The sequence below is a fragment of the Mustelus asterias genome, chromosome 12, assembly GCF_964213995.1.
Source record: "Mustelus asterias chromosome 12, sMusAst1.hap1.1, whole genome shotgun sequence".
NCBI classification, from domain to species: domain Eukaryota; kingdom Metazoa; phylum Chordata; class Chondrichthyes; order Carcharhiniformes; family Triakidae; genus Mustelus; species Mustelus asterias.
Window position 1 is genome coordinate 109073567 of NC_135812.1, and position 22155 is coordinate 109095721.

Here is a 22155-nt window from a genome sequence, read left to right on the forward strand (position 1 = left end):
ATAATGAGGTGCAGTGCAGCACTTTGGGATGAAAGAAAATAGGACTGGAGTTTGGTCAGAGGCAGCAGAGACACAGATAAGCTTTGAGAAGTGTTGCCATGCCAACATTGACATCATGCACTGCAAAGCAGGATTGAGAGGTCCCTGAATGGAGGACTGTTTGTGTTGCAGCTCCTGTCTGCTGCCAGCAAATTGAATTCAGATCTGGCTGAATCTTATGCAAGGGCACGTTTTGTTGATGGTTTCACTAAAGCACAGTCCGTCACATTTTCACTGTCTGAGAATGGACTTGTAATACCAGGACAGAGAGGTTAGCACAGGAAAGGCTGAACAGGCAGGGGCAAAAGGATGTCATGATAGGTGTTTTCAAAATTAGGCACGGGCTTCAATAAATGTGGAGAAAATGTTTTTATGTGTGGGGTGTGGGGGAGGGGGGACCAAAAACTACTGCAGAATTGTAACAGTGCAGAATGAGGTTATTTGGCCCAATGCGTCTCCGAATGTGCAATTCACTTAGTATCATTCTCCACCTTTTTCCTGTAACCCTGCACATCACCAGCATGCTCCTCATCAACTCTCTCTGTTACCTCTTCAAAAAACTCCAGCAAATTAGTTAAATGTGATATTCCCTTAACAAATTATTGCTGGCTTTCCTCAATTAACACAAATTTGTCCATGTGATTATTAATTTTGTTCCAAGTCATTGTTTCTTGACGTTTCCCACCTCTGAAGTTAAATCGACTGGCCTGTAATTGCCAAGATTATCTACACACTTTTGAATAAGGGTGTAACATGTACAATTTCTGGCACGCCCCCCCTCACCACCAGTGTAAAGAAAAATGGAAAATAATAGCCAGTGACCCTGCAACTCCCACTCTCACTTCCCTCAATTTCCTTGGATGCATCTCATCCGATCCTGGGGCTTATTTTAATATTGCCCATGGCTGGAAATTAGAACATAGAACATAGAACAGTACAGCACAGAACAGGCCCTTCGGCCCACAATGTTGTGCCGAGCTTTATCTGAAACCAAGATCAAGCTATCCCACTCCCTATCATCCTGGTGTGCTCCATGTGCCTATCCAATAACAGCTTAAATGTTCCTAAAGTGTCTGACTCCACTATCACTGCAGGCAGCCCATTCCACACCCCAACCACTCTCTGCATAAAGAACCTACCTCTGATATCCTTCCTATATCTCCCACCACGAACCCTGTAGTTATGCCCCCTTGTAATAGCTCCATCCACCTGAGGAAATAGTCTATGAACGTTCACTCTATCTATCCTCTTCATCATTTTATAAACCTCTATTAAGTCTCCCCTCAGCCTCCTCCGCTCCAGAGAGAACAGCCCTAGCTCCCTCAACCTTTCCTCATAAGACCTACCCTCCAAACCAGGCAGCATCCTGGTAAATCTCCTCTGCACTCTTTCCAGCGCTTCCACATCCTTCTTATAGTGAGGTGACCAGAACTGCACACAATATTCCAAATGTGGTCTCACCAAGGTCCTGTACAGTTGCAGCATAACCCCACGGCTCTTAAACTCCAACCCCCTGTTAATAAAAGCTAACACACTATAGGCCTTCTTCACAGCTCTATCCACTTGAGTGGCAACCTTTAGAGATCTATGGATATGGACCCCAAGATCTCTCTGTTCCTCCACAGTCTTCAGAACCCTACCTTTGACCCTGTAATCCACATTTAAATTAGTCCTACCAAAATGAATCACCTCACATTTATCAGGGATAAACTCCATTTGCCATTTTTCAGCCCAGCTTTGCATCCTATCTATATCTCTTTGCAGCCTACAACAGCCCTCCACCTCATCCACTACTCCACCAATCTTGGTGTCATCAGCAAATATACTGATCCACCCTTCAGCCCCCTTCTCTAAGTCATTAATAAAAATCACAAAGAGCAGAGGACCAAGCACTGATCCCTGTGGCACTCCACTAGCAACCTGCCTCCAGTCCAAAAATTTTCCATCCACCACCACCATCTGTCTTCGATCAGACAGCCAGTTACCTATCCAATCGGCCAACTTTCCCTCTATCCCACACCTCCTCACTTTCATCATAAGCCGACCATGGGGGACCTTATCAAACGCCTTACTAAAATCCATGTATATGACATCAACTGCCCTACCTTCATCAACACACTTAGTTACCTCCTCAAAAAATTCAATCAGATTTGTGAGGCATGACTTGCCCTTCACGAATCCGTGCTGACTATCCCGGATTAATCCGCATCTTTCTAAACGGTCGTAAATCCCATCCCTAAGGACCTTTTCCATCAATTTACCAACCACCGAAGTAAGACTAACCTCTCTATAATTACCAGGGTCATTTCTATTCCCTTTCTTAAACAGAGGAACAACTTTCGCCATTCTCAAGTCCTCTGGCACCATCCCCGTGGACAGCGAGGACCCAAAGATCAAAGCCAAAAGCTCTGCAAACTCATCCCTTGCCTCCCAAAGAATCCTAGGATACATTTCATCAGGCGCAGGGGACTTATCGACCTTCAGTTTATTCAAAACTGCCAGGACATCCTCCCTCTGAACATCTATTTCCTCCAGCCTATTAGCCTGTAACACCTTCTCTTCCTCAAAAACATGGTCTCTCTCCTTGGTGAACACTGAAGAAAAGTATTCATTCATCACCTCGCCTATCTCGACTGACTCCATACACAAGTTCCCACTACTGTCCTTGACCGGCCCTAACCTCACCCTGGTCATTCTTTTATTCCTCACATAAGAGTAAAAAGCCTTGGGGTTTTCCTTGATCCGACCCACCAAGGACTTCTCGTGTCCCCTCCTAGCTCTCCTAAGCCCCTTTTTCAGCTCGTTCCTTGCTAACTTGTAACCCTCAATCGAGCCATCTGAACCTTGTTTCCTCATCCCTACATAAGCTTCCCTCTTCCTTTTCACAAGACATTCCACCTCTTTCGTGAACCATGGTTCCCTCACTCGGCCATTTCCTCCCTGCCTGATAGGGACATACCTATCAAGGACACCCAGTATTTGTTCCTTGAAAAAGTTCCACTTTTCATTAGTGCCTTTCCCTGACAATTTCTGTTCCCAGCTTATGCCCCCTAATTCTTGCCTAATCGCATCATAATTACCTCTCCCCCAATTGTAAACCTTGCCCTGCCATACAGCCCTATCCCTCTCCATTGCAATAACAAAAGACACCGAATTGTGGTCACTATCTCCAAAGTGCTCTCCCACAACCAAATCTAACACTTGGCCCGGTTCATTTCCCAGTACCAAATCCAATGTGGCCTCACCTCTTGTCGGCCTATCCACATATTGTGTCAGGAAACCCTCCTGCACACACTGCACAAAAACTGCCCCATCCGAACTATTTGTCCTACAAAGGTTCCAATCAATATTTGGAAAGTTAAAGTCCCCCATGACAACTACCCTCTGACCCCCACACATATCCATAATCTGCTTAGCAATTTCTTCTTTAGTAAAATTATTTTACTAAATGTAACACGGGCACTATTTAGTTATCAAGTCAACTATACATGTTGCCAATACCTGCTGAGGCTTGAGAAATAACCCATTTAAAAGGTCACATTCCAAATACCACCATCCAGGTTCTTAAATTTAATTAATATGCATCAATAGTTACAAAATACTAAGTGACAATTGAAGAGAATCAGGGAATCAGGGAGCTTTCCACCTACTTTGTCCTCATTACACAAGGATGAGCACCAAATAGCACCAACTGATAGAGCACCAAAATGTGAAAATTCTGAAAACCTGACTTTTGGAAAACTTTGTTCCTGATAACTTATAACTTTGTACTTCTGATTGGCTCATGGGAACATTTCTGGAGGTCATAAATGTAAGCCTGGTGATTAATAAATCCAATAAAGAATTCAGGAGAACCTTCTTTCCCGAGAGAGTGCTTAGAATGTGGAACTGGCTACCACGGTGACTGGCTAAGGTGAATGACACAGATACATTTAAAGGGGAGCTGGATAAACACACAAGAAAGAAAGGAATAGAATAGTTTGCTGATAGGATGAGATGAAGCTAACAAAGGCCAGTTGGGCCGAATGGCTGAAGTGGAAGATTATTTATGGAGGAATTATTGACCATGAGACTTCTGAGAAAAGACAGAAGCTGGGAGTTTCCACATGACCGCCATGTACTGGCGATGGCGGTGGGGGCCCGCCATTGACCGGCAGTGACATCTTCTGGTCCCGTCATTGTCAACGGGGTTTCCTGTTGAATGCACCCCCCCCCCCCCCACCCCCACCCCTCCCCGCCTTCGCAGCTGGGAAACCCATGGTGAGGGTGCCCATTGGCAGGATCAGAAAATACTGCCAGTGAAAACAGCTGGAAAGTTCCAGCTGCGAAGACTAAATGAGGTATCTGATTTCCTCCCATTGAACCGTTCATTTAAATATTAATACCCATCACCCACATGCTATTTTGTTCATTCTCAGGATGTGGACATCATTGAGAAAGCCATTGCACATTCCTATGCCTGATACAAGCTGAGGCCAAAGCAATCGGTGAGACCATGTAAAGTTAAAGTTTATTTTATTAGTTATAAGTAGGCTTGCGTTCACACTGTAATGAAGTTACTGTGAAATTCCCCTAGTCACGACACTCCGGCGCATGTTCGGGCACATTGAGGAAGAATTTAGCATGGCCAATGCACCTAACCAGCACATCTTTGGACTGTGGGAGGAAACCAGAGCACCCAGAGGAAACCCATGCAGACACAGGGAGAATATACAAACTCCACGCAGTGACCTAAGCCGGGAATCGAACCTGGATCCCCGGTGCTGTGAAGCAGCAGTGCTAACCACTGTGCCACCGTGCCGCCCCAGTGTCTGGAATATTGTGTACAGTATTGCTCTCCCTACTTAAGGAAACATGTAAATGCATTAGAAGCAGTTCAGAGAAGGTTTGCTAGACTAATGGGTGGGTTGTCGTATGAGGAAAGTTTGAGGAGGTTAGGTTTGTACCTGCTGGAGTTTGGAACATTTGATTTGATTTTTGATTTGATTTGATTTGATTTACTATTGTCATATGTATTAGCATACAGTGAAAAGTATTGTTTCTTGCGCGCTATACAAAGCATACCGTTCATAGAGAAGGAAACGAGACAGTGCAGAATGAAGTGTTGTGGTTATAGCTAGGGTGTAGAGAAAGATCAACTTAATGCAAGGTAGGTCCATTCAAAAGTCTGACGGCAGCAGGGAAGAAGCTGTTCTTGTGTTGTTTGGTGCGTGACCTCAGACTTTTGTATCTTTTTCCTGACGGAAGAAGGTGGAAGAGAGAATGTCCAGGGTGCATGGGGTCCTTAATTATGCTGGCTGCTTTGCCAAGACAACGGGAAGTGTAGACAGAGTCAATGGATGGGAGGCTGGTTTGCGTGATGGATTGGGCTACATTCACGACCTTTTGTAGTTTCTTGCAGTCTTGGGCAGAGCAGAAGCCATACCAAGCTGTGATACAACCAGAAAGAATGCTTTCTATGGTGCATCTGTAAAAGTTGGTGAGAGTCGTAGTTGACATGCCAAATTTCCTTAGTCTCCTGAGAAATTAGAGGCATTGGTGGGCTTTCTTAATTCTAGTGTCGGCATGGGGGGACCAGGACAGGTTTTTGGTGATTTGGGCACCCAAAAACTTGAAGGTCTCGACCCTTTCTACTTTGTCCCTGTTGATGTAGACAGGGGCATGTTCTCCTCTACGCTTCCTGAAGTCGATGACAATCTCATTCGGTTTGTTGACATTGAGGGAGAGATTATTGTCAGAATAAGAATAAGAGGCGACTTGACTGAAACCTTTAAGATCCTGATAACTTATAATTTTGTATTTCTGATGGACTCATGGGAACATTTCTTGAGGTTATAAATGTAAGCCTTGTGATTAATAAATCCATAAAAACTTCAAGAGAGACTTATTTAATGAGAGTGTGATTAGAATGTGGAGCTCAGGGGATGGTTGGGTTGATTGACAGGGTGGATATGGAGAAGATGTTTCCTCTTGTGGGAGAAACTAGAACTAGGGGCATTGTTTAAAAATTAAGGGGTTGCTTATTTAAGACAGAGGTGAGCAGGATTTTCTTTTTCTCTGAGGGCTGTGACTCTCTGGAAATCATTTAAGTTTTTAAGTTTATTTATTAGTGTCAGAAGTAGGCTTACATTAACATTGCAATGAAGTTACTGTGAAAATCCCCTAGTCGCCACACTCCGGCACCTGTTCGGGTACACTGAAGTAGAATTTAGCACGGCTGAAGAAATCTCTTCCTCAAAAAGTAGTGGAGGCAGAGTCTTTGAATATTTTTAAGGCAGAGCTGGATAGATTATTAATTAACACGGGGGTGAAAGGTAATCGGGGATAGGCAGGATGTGGGGTTGAAGTTACAGTCAGATCGGCCATTATCATATTGAATAGCGAAGCAGGCTTGAGGGGCCGAGTGGCCTACTCATGCTCTTAATAAGTATGTTTGTATGTAAGAATCGAGTCAAGGACATTAATGTGGGACTAGAATTGCATATCGACCAGAACGGAGAAGGACAGTGGTGGAATTCTACCACCTCGTCCGCCAAGGAATCGAAGCGGGTGAGGATCCGACAACGGAAATCTCAATTGACCTCGGGCAGGAATTTCCGATCTCGCCCAGGTGAGGCCGCAAAATCCTGCCCAGTAAGTTTCCTTTCCTAAAAGACTTCCGTGAACATTGGACAGTGCAACAGTTGGCTCGGAACGTTGGCTCTATTCTCTCTCCACAGATGCTGTCAGACCTGCTGAGATTTTCCAGCATTTTCTGTTTTTGCAACAATTTTATGATCAGGAACAGAGGAAGCTGCCAGCATGGTTAATGTTTCAAGTCATGGATCCTTTGTCAGAAGTGAAAGGAGGGACAATGTTAGGGCAAAAGAAACTGTAACAACAGATCATACCAGCTCCTATTGCTATAGCTTGGCCCAGCCCAATGTCGCTCCAACCCAGCCCTGTAGCTCCAGTTACCGTTTCTGACTCAGCTCCAGTGTAGCTTTTGTACTGCTCTTGTATCAATTCTTTCACACTCCAACAATATCAGACTCAACTAGATTTTTACAACTATTGCTGTTTGTGCTTGGGGGACAGTGTGAGAGTTGATTAAAGGGGTGAATCCGCTATTCTGGCCACACCATGGTGCTGAGCCTTGGTCTAAATGTGAGGCTGATGGGTGCCGTGTGATGCGCTGCTTTGTCCCAGTTAATGTGCGTTAAGTCCTTTGAGGAGACATTAATAATGTGAGCACACAGCTGCAGCCCGTGCTCCTCATGTAAATGAGGCATTTATTTTCTGCCTTGCAGTGTTGCCTCCCACAATCCCTGTAAGATTTGCTAATTAATTACCCCATCAGCCTGGCTTTACCTGCCGTTAGCTTGCTATTGTTGGAAGTCACACATAACGTTTACCAGATGGCAAGGTTCCGTTGCCTGGCAACTGCAGAGTTACATCACCTGCACAAACATTCGCGGTGCCCTGGGATTGTGTTTCCATTTGTGCCGAAAATGCACTTGAAATTGTGCTGGTGAGAATAGGCTCCAGGTTTGCTCAAAAATGTATAATGACAAACATCAATCTTCCATGAACCAGCGCCAGGGACCCGGGTTCAATTCCGGCCTTGGGTCACTGTCTGTGTGGAGTCTGCACATTCTCCCCGTGTCTGCGTGGGTTTCCTCCGCATGCTCTGGTTTCCTCCAACTTTCCAAAGGTGTGCAGGTTAGGTGGATTGGCCATGCTAAATTGACCCTAGTGTTAGTGGATTAACGAAGTAAATATGTGGGGTCATGGGAATAGGACCTGGGTGGGATTGTGGTCGGTGCAGACTCGATGGGCTGAATGGCCTCCTTCTGCACTGTAGGGATTCTATGATTTCTTCTATTACATCCCATTAATAAATATTCCTTATTTTTTTGAGACAGGTAACCTGGTGAAGTTTGACCAATACAGCAACGAATGGGTTTAGCGGCAGTTCTTGAGAAGTGTGTCCAGGCCGCAGTCTGAATAACTTGATTTAAAATCTCTGGAACTGAGATAAGGCAGAGCTATCCAAATCTAAATTCATCTGAATCTACCATCTTAACTCTCTATTCCCCTCTCCCTCATAGGATTGTCTAGTTTCCCCTTAAATCCATCGATAATATTCATTCCACCCACTATCTGTGGTAGCAAGCATCACATTCTCACCACTCTCTGGGTAAATACATTTCTTCTGAATTCCCCATTAGATTTCCTAATGACTATCTTGTATTGACGGTCTCTCCTTCTCTCTATCCACTCTATTATATCCTTTACATAATTTTGAAGAACTCCATTAGGTCACCAGCTAGCCTTTATTTTCCCCTATGAGGCAGGAGACCCAGCCTGTTCACTCTTTCCCGATAGGTATATCCACATATTTCTGGTTTCATCCTCGTAAATGTTCACTCCACCCTCTCCAGAGTCTTTATATCCTTTTTATAATATGGTGACGAAAGTACACAGTGCTAAGTGTGGCCTAACCAAAGTTTGATACAAGTTTAGCAATAATTTCCTTAATTTCAATTCTATCCTTCTAGAAATAAACCCTAGTGTTTGATTTGCTTGTTTTGTGGTCTTGCTAACCTGTGGCACAACATCCAATGCTTGGCAATTGAGATTCCCATCATCCTCTCCTTTCTTGACTAACTTCCAAATATTCTGTTCTTCCTATCAAAATGTACTACAGGTTGAGTGTCCTTTATCCAAAACCTTCAGGACCAATTGTGTTTCAAATTTCAGATGATTTTGGTTTTTGGGTACCTCATATAGGCCAAGGTGTAATAACTTGACAATAGCCAAAGCCTGGGATAGTTATACTCTGAAGTAATAAAAATGGCTCAAGGTAAGATGTATCACTGAATAATAAACACAGGGTGTGGTCAGTGAGGTTCATGTCAGCTCAGGGGACAGGAATCCTGTGCTAAAGGTCGATGAGGTTCAAAAAGAGAGCGAATATGTTCAGTTTTTGGAATTACAGATAAAGGAAACTTGACTTGTATCTCACATTTATCTGTGTTGAACTTCATTTGCCACTCCTTAATGTCTTCCTGTAATTTTTGTAGTCCTCCTCAGTACTAACCCTATCCCTCCCACAATCCCTCCCACAATTTGGTGTCATCCATAAATTAAAAATTTCTTTTTGATTCCGAAGTCCAAATGGTGAATATAAATTGTGAAGAGCAGCGGTCCCAGCACTGATCCAAGTGGAACACCACCCTATCACTCTGAGTAACTACCCTCTCTGCTTTTGGTATTGCAGCTAGCTAACAATCCATCCTGCCACTTGTCCCCTAGCTTCACATCCTCTGACTTTATTCATTAGTCTATTATAGGACACCTTACCAAAGGTCTTTTGGAAGTTTAGAGAATTACATCTATTGCATTACCTTAAGAGCATACATCATGAGAATATATAAGCAGGGGAACACCATATGGCCCCCGGCCACCATTCAGTATGATGGTGGCTGATTATCTACTTCAACTTCATATTCGAACCAGCTCCCTGTATCCTACCATTCTTTGAGAATTTTATGTCAGAAGTATTGCAGTAAAATGGAACATACCATATGGCAAATTTCCTAGTACATCTTGAGCACTAGAATGTGTACACTGAACTGACAAGCCAGCCCTAGCCAGAGAATCACCTACAATGGACTGTTCCCACACTGTTACCTCTGGCGTCCCCCAAAGATCCATCCTTGGCCCCATCCTATTCCGCATCTACATGTTGCCTATCGGTGACCTCATCCAAAAACAGATCAGGTTCCACATGTACGCTGATAACGACCTCACCACCCATGACCTCTCTCAACTTTCCCATGGCTCTGTGTTGTTACTCTGCTTGGCCAACATCCAATACGCCTCCTGTTAAACACAGGGAAGAGCAAAACCATTGTCTTCAGTCCCAGCCACAAACCCTGTTCTCAGTCCTGTCACTATCTCAAGCTGAAACTAAACCAATCAGAACCTTTGAGCCCAAGTTGAGCTTCCAACCTCTCCACATCACCAGGACACTGCCGACTGCTCCTGACTTACCTTTAACCCTCTCTGCGATAACGAACAGATCCAAGTTTCTGGCCTCTCTCTTCATCACTGCGATTATCTCAGTTAACCCCTTCCATTCCATCTCCATGGTCTGGTCATTCTCCCTAAAATGAAGCACCAAAGCAGCACACTTTATTCAAATTGTGGTTTAAACAATATATAATCATTACCTTTATGACACTATCAGCACCTTCTTGAACCTTAAACACCACATTAACACTCCCTCTGTCTTGTGCTCATAACATCTTTGCCAATCTCTCCTAACTCCTTTTACTTTGTTCCACATGCCCCCCACCCCTCTCTTCAATGGTATAAACTCCCCATTTCTCTCTCTTTAACACGGAAGAAGAGTTGCTTAGATTAGAAACATTAACTCTGTCTCTCTCCACAGACGCTGGGGATGGTTGAGGGGGGGTGGTAGTAATTGGAACATGCCAATTTGAGATCAATAGATTTTTATTAAAGAAGGGTATCAAACGATATGGAGCTAAGTTAAGTAAATTGAATTGAAGTGTAGATGAACCATGATCTAACTGAATGGTGGAATAGGCTCAAGGGACTGAATGAGCTCCTGCTGTTTTTCCATTATCTGCAAATTTTGATAATGTGGTTCCCAGACCCAGATACAGATAACTTAAATATGTCACTGACCCTGAAGACACGGCTGTTTATATCCCTCCAGTCCAAATTATACATTGGCACTTTTCCCCATTTTCTGCCCTTTGCCTAGCTGCCCAGTATGTTTTAATATCAACAAAGTTCCTATATCGCATCTTATCCAGCATCTTTTGAAACTCCACTGAAACAACATCCACTACATTATGTTCCAAAACACTGGTATCTCCGGAAAAAAACCTCAAGCTTGGTCAGAAATTATTTGCTTTTATAAATTCACACTGACCTGAATTATGCCATGTCATTCTAGGTGCACACTAACACTATCCTATATGAGGGCTTCTAAATTATCCCGTGCCAATGTTGGTGTAAAGTTGCTCAGTTTATTCCTTTCTCCATTTTGAAGAAGTTTTGGGAGTTATCCAATCCTCTGACAAACTTCCATTCTAAGGATTTTTGAAAATTAGAGATGGATGCTCTGTTAGTTTCTCTGTGACTTGCCTCAGCATTCAGGATCTATGGAATCAGGTCTCAATACCCTTACACTTGGAATTCCACCATTCATTAGTATTAATTTACCTGTCATTATCCTAGACTATAAATTACTCCATCATCTGCTTATGTGTCCTTTCATTCCCAATATTACACTCTACGGGTTCTTTACGCAGAGAGTAGTTGGGGTGTGGAATGGACTGCCTGCAGTGATAGTGGAGTCAGACACTTTAGGAACATTTAAGCGGTTATTGGATAGGCACATGGAGCACACCAGGATGATAGGGAGTGGGATAGCTTGATCTTGGTTTCAGATAAAGCTCGGCACAACATCGTGGGCCAAAGGGCCTGTTCTGTGCTGTACTGTTCTATGTTCTACCGTGACAACCAAAGCAAAGTATCTTCAATTTGATCATATTTTCCAGAACTAGGTTTTCTTTCTCATCTCACCCTGCCCTACACTATCTCTGATTGGCCCTATACTATCTCTGACTGTCTCTGATTGGCCCTACACTATCTCTGACTATCTCTGATTAGTTAAGTTAAGTTTATTTATTAGTCACAAGTAAGGCTTACATTAACACTGCAATGAAGTCACTGTGAAATTCCCCGAGTCGCCACACTCCGGAACCTGCTCGGGTCAATGCACTTAACCAGCATGTCTTTCAGATTGTGGGAGGAAACCGGAGCACCCGGAGGAAACCCACACAGACAGGGGGAGAATGTGCAAACTCCACACAGACAGTGACCCAAGCCAGGAATTGAACCCAGGTCCCTGGCGCTGTGAGGCAGCAGTGCTAACCACTGTGCCACCGAGCCGCTCTACACTATCTGCGATTATCTCTGATTGGCCCTAAAATATCTCTGACTATCTCTGATTGGCCCTACACTGTCTCTGACTATCTCTGATTGGCTTACATTATCTCTGATTGGCCTACATTATCTCTGATTGGTCCTTCATTATCTCTGGCTATCGTCTGATTGGCCCTACACTATCTCTGATTCTCTCTACTGTTATGGTCCATGTTATAACTGGATGGGAAGATCCCAGAATGGAACCCTGCCTCAAAAGACGGTAACTTTTACTTTGATCAAACATGGAGGAACAGAGTCACAGAACCGTTAATTAGAAAGAACAAAAAACAAAGAAAAGTACGGCACAGGAACAGGCCCTACAACCCTTCAAGCCTGTGCTGATCATGATGCCCCAACTAAACTAAAAAATAGTTTCTGTCCTTACTCGGTCCGTATCTCTCTATTCTCACCCTATTCATGGACTTTCCAGATGCCTCTTAAATGTTGTTAATGTGCCTGCTTCCTTCACCTCCTCTGGCAGCGCTTTCCAGGCTCCCACCACTCACAGCTTGAAAAACATCCCCTGTACATCGCCCTTAAACTTTCCCCCTCTCACCTTGAACCTGTGCCCCCTTGTAATTGACACTTTCACCCTGGGAAAAAGCCTGACTATCCACCCTGTCGGTGCTTCTCATAATTTTGTAGACCCCTATCAAGTCTCCCCTTAGTCTCCATCTTTCCAGTGAAAACAATCCTAGTTTATTCAACCTCTCCTCATAGTCCACACCCTCGAGGCCAGGCAACATCCTGGTGAACCTTCTTTGAGCTCTCTCCAAAGCTTCCATGTCCTTCTGATAGTGTGGTGACCAGAACAGCACGCAATACTCCAAATGCGGCCTAACCAAGGTTTTATATAGCTGCAACATGATTTCCCAACCCTTGTACTCAATAAGATTAGATTTAGCAACAAGGAAAAAACATTTATTAAACAGGGAAAAATAGATTATAATACAATACTCCTTTACTACCACCTTAGCTTAACAAATACACACAGGTTTTAAAATTAACATGAATGACAAAGTACATTTGAAGCCAACATGTTCTCTTTGGCATAAAAAGTCCTTTATTCAAGCACACAGGTTGGCTGTGGTCAAATACACACTCTGCTCTGAATCCAAGTTAGTGTCTGTGGATTTCTCCTCGGAATTCCCCCAGCTGATTGTCACATGAGAGTTTCCAAAGTCAACTCCCAAAAAAATGCTTTAATCCCTTCTCTTGTAGTAATACTGGTACTTAGAGTTTGCATTCCAAAATCCACTCGAGGATCCACTCCAGTTCCAACCCCACGCCCCTGCCCGCGACTCCCCCCCCACCCCTCCCCCCCTAACTATCTGTGATTGGCCCTACACTATAACTAGCTATTACTTTGCTATTTTCTTTATGTGTAAGATTCTCTGACATCTCTTTTTATGTTCTGGACATTCTTCATATTTCCTCTTCATTTCCTTCTGTACCTTTCAGTTACTTTGATTCTCCCAGGTTTATAAAATAGTAGTTTCATTTGAATCCTAGTTTTTCTATTTATCCTGGGGATAACTGATTTGAATTGACTCTCTTTCCTTCTTGTGGCAACGTGTGCTCTGTACCCTCTCCTATTTGAATATTTCACATTGTTTTGATGTACTGTCATATTTCACAAATGTTTCCTGTCAGTTTTTTCCCCGGTTAAATACTTTTATCTTTGATCATTCACTCTTATTTACAAATGTGAGGGACCTAAAGCCTCCATTAGGGACCATGAGGGATGTCTGAAAAATGGTCCAGCCCACCCTCTGGTTTCAGGCATTTCCAGTGGGCCTGTTTTACACCTGTAACAAATAAAAAGTCCACTATCTACCTCAGAGGAATGATTCTTTGAAACTGAAGGCATGTGGCAGATCCCAGGGATGTAAGCAGCCATGAGACTAATGCAGTGCAGCTGGCCACAAACATATTCCACATTGAAGCAGCAGACTCAAGACTGAACAAGGGAGTATGTCCCTGTATGGGTGTCAGCTGGGTACAAGCCTTAGGATCTGGCACTCTCTAAAATGCCCTGTCCCATGTTGCTGCCCATTGTCCACGAGGAAAGTGAATGAACTGACTGTGAGCAACTGTGATCTTTACATCCATGACTCAATGGCTGGCAGCCCTGCTTTTTACCTCAGGAAGTCCTGAGTTCAAGTCCCACTCCAGAGACTTCAGTACATCACCCAGTCTGACACTCCCAGTGCAGTATTGAGGGTCTGCTGCACTGTCAGAAACACTGGGCAGGATTTTCCAGCCGTGCTCACCCCAATGCCGGAAAATCCCACCCGAAGTCAATGGATCTTTGCGTGGTCCGGAAAATTCCTGTCACTGTCTTTTGAGTGAGACATCAAACCAAAGGTCCCATCTGGACTCTCAGATAGATGTAAAAGATCCTAGCGCACTATTATATACAACAGGGTCTTCTTCTCATGTCCTGCTCAACATTGATCTGTCAAACCAAACAGATTATCTGGTTCTGAGGATGTGAACGGTGCTGTATAGATGAAAGTAATTTTCTTCCATCCTGCTTTTTTTCGTTCCCCAGTGGATAATGTTGGAATAATTGGAAGACTCCATAAGCTGAGATTTGACTGAATATTGTTTTTTCCTACAATATGTTTGGTCTTGTGTTCCAGTTTGGGAATAAGTGCCCACACCCTCCCATTGCTGTTGTATATCCCAGTAATAATAGACCGTCAGCTACCTCTAATGAGATGCACACCAGACTGTCCCATTCTGAGTCATTTGGAATCAGACAGTATCCTTTCCTTCGTGATCTCTCTAAGTCTTGTACCAAAAGACAAGGCAAAGCTAACCAAGATTATAGGGTTTTAAAACATTCAACAGATTTTACTGGCAATTTATTTGTAAGCCGGAGTTCTCCTGTACACTGATGAGGGAGGGGGAAGTTTTCAGTCTATTTCTGTAGCATAGATTCTGCTGAGGGCAAGTGCTGTGGAATTTTTTTTTTCAGTCTTCTGTGCTGGCAGCAGCCATTTCCATGGCTGGTAACAAAGCCTGCTTTGGGCTGATCCCCTGCTCTGGGGCAGACCCCCTGCTCTGGGTGAGACCTCCTGCTCTGGGGCAGACCCCCTGCCCTGGGGCAGATCCCCTGCCCTGGGGCAGACCCCCTGCTCTGGGAGGACCCCCTGCTCTGGGGCTGATCCCCTACTCTGGCGCAGACTCCCTGCTCTGGGGGACTCCCTGCTCTGGGGTGGACCCCCTGCTCTGGGGGGACCCCCTGCTCTGGGGGACCCTCTGCTCTGGGGTGGATCCCCCTGCTCTGGAGCAGACCCTTTGCTCTGGGGGACCCCCTGTTCTGAAGTGGACCCCCTGCTCTGGTGGGACACCCTGCTCTGGGGGGACACCCTGCTCTGGGGCGGACCCCCTGCCCTGGGGCTGATCCCCTACTCTGGGTGGACCCCCTGCTCTGGGACGAACCCCCTGCTCCGGGAGAACCCCCTGCTCTGGGGCGGACCCACTGCTCTGGGGCGGACCCCCTGTTCTGGTGGTCCCCCTGCTCTGGGACTGACCCCCTGCTCTGGGGCTGATCTCCTACTCTAGGAGGACCCCTTGCTCTGGGGCTGATCCCCTGCTCTGGAAGGACACCCTGCTCCTGAGGTGGTCCAGGTGTTTACTCACAACCTTACCCTGGACTTGCACCTTGGAGGACACTGGCCCCGTTTTTTCCATTATGATCCCAGGGACCCTGCTGGGACCAACACCAATGTTCTTCACATAAACCTGATCACTTACTCCCAATGTCCTCTCTGTTCTTGCAGTCATTATCTCTTGTCTAGACTCCACCCTCCCTGGCAGGTTTGGGAAGAGTAGGCTTGGCCTGTTATAAAGCTGATATTTTGATTTGATTTATTATTGTCACATCTATTAACATACAGTGAAAAGTATTGTTTCTTGCGCGCTATACAGACAAAGCATACCGTTCATAGAGAAGAAAATGAGCGAGTGCAGAATGTAGTGTTACAGTCATAGCTAGGGTGTAGAGACAGATCAACTTAGTGCAAGGTAGGTCCATTCAAAAGTCTGACAGCAGCAGGGAAGAAGCTGTTCTTGAGTCGGTTGGTACATGACCTCAGACTTTTGTATCTTTTATATCTCTGGGCTGATTATATGATGTACCATTAACAGTTCCGCTGGAGCGATTCCTGTTATTGTGTGTGGGCTTGTTCTATATTCAAATAAAAAGCATGCCAGTTTGGTCTCTACAGGTGCCACCAGTTGTTTCTTCATGCCTGTTTTAAATATTTGTACTGCCTGTTCTGCCAGCTCGTTTGACGATGTGCTTTGATATGTTAGATGTCATTGGAAAGCATGACATTTTGGAACTCAATACTGGTGCTGTTTTAGACACAAGGGCTTCTGTTATCTCGTGCGTACAGAAACTCTGTCATAGTTTCTCAATCATGGCATGGGAAGTAGTGGAGCTCATGCGATGTATCTCTAATCATTTTGAGTTTGCATCTGCCAGGATCAAAAACATGGAGCCCATAAAAAGCCTGGTAAAATTCACATGCACTCTCACCCATAGCCTGCCAGGCCACTCCCATGGGTGCAAAGAGGCTGAGGGAGCTTTTGTTTCTCCCGGCACAGGTCGCACCATGAGGTTAAAGTCAAGGTCGGGCCACCAGATGTCACGCCTGGCCAGCATTTTGATTTGATTTGATTTATTATTGTCACATGTATTGGGATACAGTGAAAAGTATTGTTTCTTGTGCGCAATACAGACAAAACGTACTGTCCATAGAGTACAGAGGGGAGAAGGAAAGGAGAGGGTGCAGAATGTAGTGTTACAGTCATAGCTAGGGTGTAGAGAAAGATCAATTTAATATAAGGTAGGTCCACTCAAAAGTCTGATGGCAGCAGGGAAGGAGGTGTTCTTGAGTTGGTTGGTACTTGACTTCAGACATTTGTATCTTTTTCCCAATGGAAGAAGGCGGAAGAGAGAATGTCCGGGGTGCGTGGGGTCCTTGATTATGCTGGCTGCTTTTCCGGGGCAGTGGGAAGTATAGACAGAGTCAATGGATCGGAGGTTGGTTTGTGTGATGGGTTGTTTCTTATGGTCTTAGTCACAGCAGGAGCCATACCAAGCTGTGATATAACCAGAAAGAATGCTTTCCGAGGTGCATCTGTAAAAGTTGGTGAGAGTCATAGTGGACATGCCGAATTTCCTTAGCCTCCTGAGAAGTTAGAGGTGTTGGTGGGCTTTTTTAACTAAAACGTCGACGTGAAGGGACCAAGCCAGTTTGTTGGTGATCTGGATACCTAGAAACTTGAAACCCTCGACCATTTTCACTTCATCACCATTGATGTAGACAGGGGCATATCCTCCACTACGCTTCCTGAAGTCGATGACTATCTCCTTAATTTTACTGACATTGACACTGCCTGGATTTTCTTTGGATATCAAAATTTCCTCGCATTTGTCCAGATTAAACTCCACCTGCCATTTCTGTGCCCAAATCTCCAATCTATCTTTATCCTGTTGTATCCTCTGACAATTCCCGGCATTACCAGCAACTCTACCAATCTTCATGTCCTCCACAAACTTACTGATCAGACCCCCCACATTTTCCTCCAGATCATTTATATATACCACAAACAACAGAGGTCCCAACACTGATGCCTTTCTGTTTTTCACCTCCCTCAATATTATTTGTTGGAAGAAGTAGTGCATGCTCCCTGCATATTGGGCCCAGTTTTTTCTGTTTAGGTCATAGGTTCAAGTTTACCAAAGAGAGACATTATTTTTCCTTACTGGAGAGGAAAGCTGCTTGTTCGCGACGATGATGGAGGGGAACCTGTAGATGTAGTGTGTTCAGATTTCCAAAAGACATTTGATAAGGTGCCACATAAGAGGTGGTGCATAAAATAAAAACCCATGGTGCATAGATCCCTGAAAGTTGGGAATCAAGTAGATAAGGTTGTTAAGAAGGCATATGGTGTCTTGGCGTTTATTGGTAGGGGGATTGAATTTAGGAGTCGTAGCGTTATGTTGCAACTGTACACAACTCTGGTGCGGCCGCACTTGGAGTACTGTGTGCAGTTCTGGTCCCCACATTACAGGAAGGATGTGGAGGCTTTGGAGAGGGTGCAGAGGAGGTTTACCAGGATGTTGCCTGGTATGGAGGGGAGATCCTATGAGGAGAGGCTGAGGGATTTGGGATTGTTTTCGCTGGAAAGGCGGCGGCTAAGAGGGGATCTTATTGAAACATATAAGATGATTAGAGGTTTAGATAGGGTGGATAGTGATAGCCTTTTTCCTCTGATGGAGAAATCCAGCACGAGGGGGCATGGCTTTAAATTGAGGGGGGGTAGTTATAGAACCGATGTCAGGGGTAGGTTCTTTACCCAGAGGGTGGTGAGGGATTGGAATGCCCTGCCAGCATCAGTAGTAAATGCGCCTAGTTTGGGGGCGTTTAAGAGATCCGTAGATAGGTTCATGGACGAAAAGAAATTGGTTTAGGTTGGAGGGTCACAGTTTTTTTTTAACTGGTCGGTGCAACATCGTGGGCCGAAGGGCCTGTTCTGCGCTGTAATGTTCTATGTTCTATGTTTGTTCTATGGAATTGGAGGAAGTGAGTTAGTGTGGATTGAAAACTGGCTGTCACACAGAAAACAGAGTTGGAATAAATGGGTCATTTCAAAGATATAACTAGTGGAGTACTGCAGGGATCAGTCATTGGCCCGCAATTGTTCACTATTTGCATTAATTATCTGGAGGAAGGAGAACAGAATGTAAGGTTTCCACACTTGCTGATGATACCAAGATAGTTGGAAGGGCAGGTTGTGATGAGGATATTGGGATTCTGCAATGAGATATAGATAGATTGGGTGACTGGATGAAAACCTAGCAAATGGAGTTTAATGTGGGCAAGTGTGAGGTCATGCCCTTCATTAGGAGGAATCAAAAGGCAGATTATTACCTAAATGGAGAGAGATTGTAGGTGAATGAAGTGCAGAGGGATCTAGGTGTTCTTGTATATGAATCACAAAAAGCTAGCAGGCAGGTCCAACAAGTGTGTAGTTCTGATCTCCATATTATAGGAAGGATGTAATTGCTCTGGAGAGAGTGCAGAGGAGGTTTACAAGAATGTTTCCGGGGCTAGAAAAGTGTAGCTATGAGGAGAGATTGGATAGATTGGGGTTATTTTCCTTGAGACAAAGAATACTGAGGAGTATCTTGATAGAGGTGCACAGAATTATGAGTGGAAGAGATAGAGTGAACAGGATAAAATTGTTTCCCTTAGTGGAGAATTCAGAACCAGGGATGTAGATTCAAGCTGTGGCAGAAATTATAGTGGGGACATGAGGGAGAACTTTCTAATGCAGAGGATGGTGGATATCTGGAAATCACTGCCCATGATGTGAAGGCAGAGACCATAAACTCTTTCTAAAAGTACCTGGATCTGCACCTTAAGTGCTGTAAGTAACATTGGAGGCAGTCCAAAGAAGATTCACCAGGCTAATTAATTCCTGGGATGAGAGGGTTGTCCTATCAAGAGAGACTAAATAGTCTGGGTCTGCGTTCCTTGGAGGTTAAAGAGTGAGGGTGACCTTATTCAAAGATCCTGAGGGGCTTGACAGGGTAGATGGCGAGATGTTTTCACTAGTGGGAGAGTCTCGAACAAGGAGACATCGCTACAAGATAAAGGGCCGGTCATTTAAAACTGAGGTTCATAGAAATTTCTTCTCACAGAGGGTGGTGAATCTCTGGAATTCTTTGCCCCAAAGAGTAGTGGATGCAGGATCATTAGAATTATTTAAAGTGGAGGTGGATAAATATTTGATAGATTGAGAAACAGATGGCTATGGGGAAATGGCACAGAAAAAGAGTTGAGGGCAGCATAGGTCAGCCATGATCATATTGAATGGCAGGGCAGGATGAAGGGCCTGGTGGCCTACTCCTGTTTCTATTTCCTGGGGTTTTGTGTTGTGATGAAAGTTGCCAGGAGGAGGCAAAAAAATCCTGTTTACCCTTGTCACCAAGGGCCAGTCTTCCACTATCGCACTGCTTTATTTAACATAAAGAAAAAGCCTTGCTCATTGCTTACAGCAACACAAGTCCTGAGCTCCACACCCAGTCCAGGCTGTGAGTGCGGGTTTTAAACTCCCACTGCTCATTTCTCATTGGGTGAGCTCCCGCCCACTTAAAAGGGGAACTTATACTCCACAAAGCCCACAGGGAGATCTGTTGATGCAATGATGTCCTTCGTGGCCACAATGACACCTGCTTACAGCACTGAGTGGGAGAGTAGCCTAAGATACACTTGCTATTTGTGTTGTTGCTCTGGATGACTTCCTCACTCTGTTGCAGCAAGATAAGTTCAGCAAATGCACCATCAGGACCCCTTCTAAAGGGCGAGTCACAGGAAGACCCCTTTTAAAACAATGTTTGACCATCAAGACCCCTTCTAATTTACAAAGCATTCTGATATGCTTGAACATTATTTTGCACAATTATATTTCTTTGGGTGCAGTGAATATTCTGGGAGTGCTGGCTACACCGACTGGGGGAAGCTGGCTTAGTTGTGGTGAGGTGGATGGAGGGGGCCGGGGGAGGCTGGTTCCCTGGGTCTAGCTGTTTAGAGACTGAATTGAGGTACAACTGGGTTAATAAGTGAACTTCTGAGAACTGGACCAGAAGAGTGGACAATATGGATTGTTCCAGATGGAGCTTGCTCTTTCCACAGCACCATCTTTCCCCATCAAATATTATTTGTCCCGTGCTGTGATCAGTTTTCTTCCTACCCCAGGCTATGATGGTGTCAGTTTGCTGTTGCCAGTTAAATGCTGCCACTGTTCTAAACAGATGGCTTTTCTTCTGAGCTATTCCCAAAGTAATTAATCATGGTCTGGACTCGACAGAGTGTTAATCATGGTATGAGTACAGAAGAGCTCTGTCCCAGCTGTGTTTGCCCAATAATAATCCCATAGTTAAGGTAAATGCCGCGGTTCATCAACTCAAACCAATCGGCTGCACGGCACACCAAACTAAACCAACATCATGTTTTAGTAAAAACAAAACTCTCCTTTCACTTGGACACAGGATATTTTCTGTGCCCATGCATGTGGGGAGGAGGCTAATTGTTGTCTCAGCTGCTCCTTTACACAAGATATCACAGTTTGCCTGTCTTATTTGAATATCCCCAGCCTCTGGTGAATTGAGGTTCTCCCCTAGCATATCCATTTTAAAATTCTCATCCTTGTGTTCCAATCCCTCCTTAACTCACTCACTCCTCCTCTACTAAGCTGGTCTCCTGACCATAAGTCCACCCCATCACCAAAAGTCTACTTTCACCTCTGTGTCATCACCTGTCTCTTCCTCTGCCTCATTTTCTGCTGAAACCCTCACCCATGACTATCACCTCCAGGCTGACTGTTCTAATACATTCCTGGCCTGCCTTCCCTCTTCAACCCCCTGTAAACTTGAGATCGTCCAAATTCTGATACTTTGTGTACTCACCCCAAGTCCCATTCCTCTATCATCCCCGTGCTCACTGACCTACACATTGGCTTCCAGTCAGGCAACACTTTGATTTAAAAAATCTCATTCTTGTGTTTAAATCCTCCCCCCACAGTCTTGCTCCTCCTTATCTCTGTAATCCCCAGTTCCATAACCCTCCCAGTTCTCTGCATTTCTCCATTCTGCTATCTTCAGCATCCCAATTTTAATTGCTCCATCGTGGCAGCTGCACCTTCAACTTGCTCGGCCCCAAGCTCTGGAATTCCCTCCTGAAATTGCTTCACTTCTCTACCTGTCTCTTCCTTTAAGATGTTCCTTAATTCCTAGTTTTCACCAAGTTTTTGTCACATATTCTACCACTTCCTTATCTTTTCAGTGTCAATTGCTGTCTGACAATGAATGCTGCTGGGAGTCACCTTGCAATGTTTGATTGCATTAAGGATTCTACATAGAGTGTTATCGTGTGAAGAGAGTTTAATAAGTGAATAAGGAATAGTACTTTGCCAGTCAGTAAGATCACAGTTGATCTTCTACACTAACTTCATTTTCTTACCCTTCTCCACATTCCTTAATCCAGCAATCTCAGTTTTGAATTTATTCACCTTCTGAGCATC

The 22155-nt window shown here is 44.5% G+C and overlaps 1 protein-coding gene across 1 annotated transcript in view; it reads right to left on the minus strand.

Annotated features, from left to right (window-relative positions):
- Positions 1–22155, minus strand: part of LOC144501824 (uncharacterized) — a 109610-nt gene that overhangs the window by 78103 nt on the left and 9352 nt on the right. The window contains exon 2 of the mRNA XM_078225877.1: positions 10078–10190. Coding sequence (XP_078082003.1) covers positions 10078–10190 — 113 coding nt within the window. The remainder of the gene's footprint in view (positions 1–10077; positions 10191–22155) is intronic.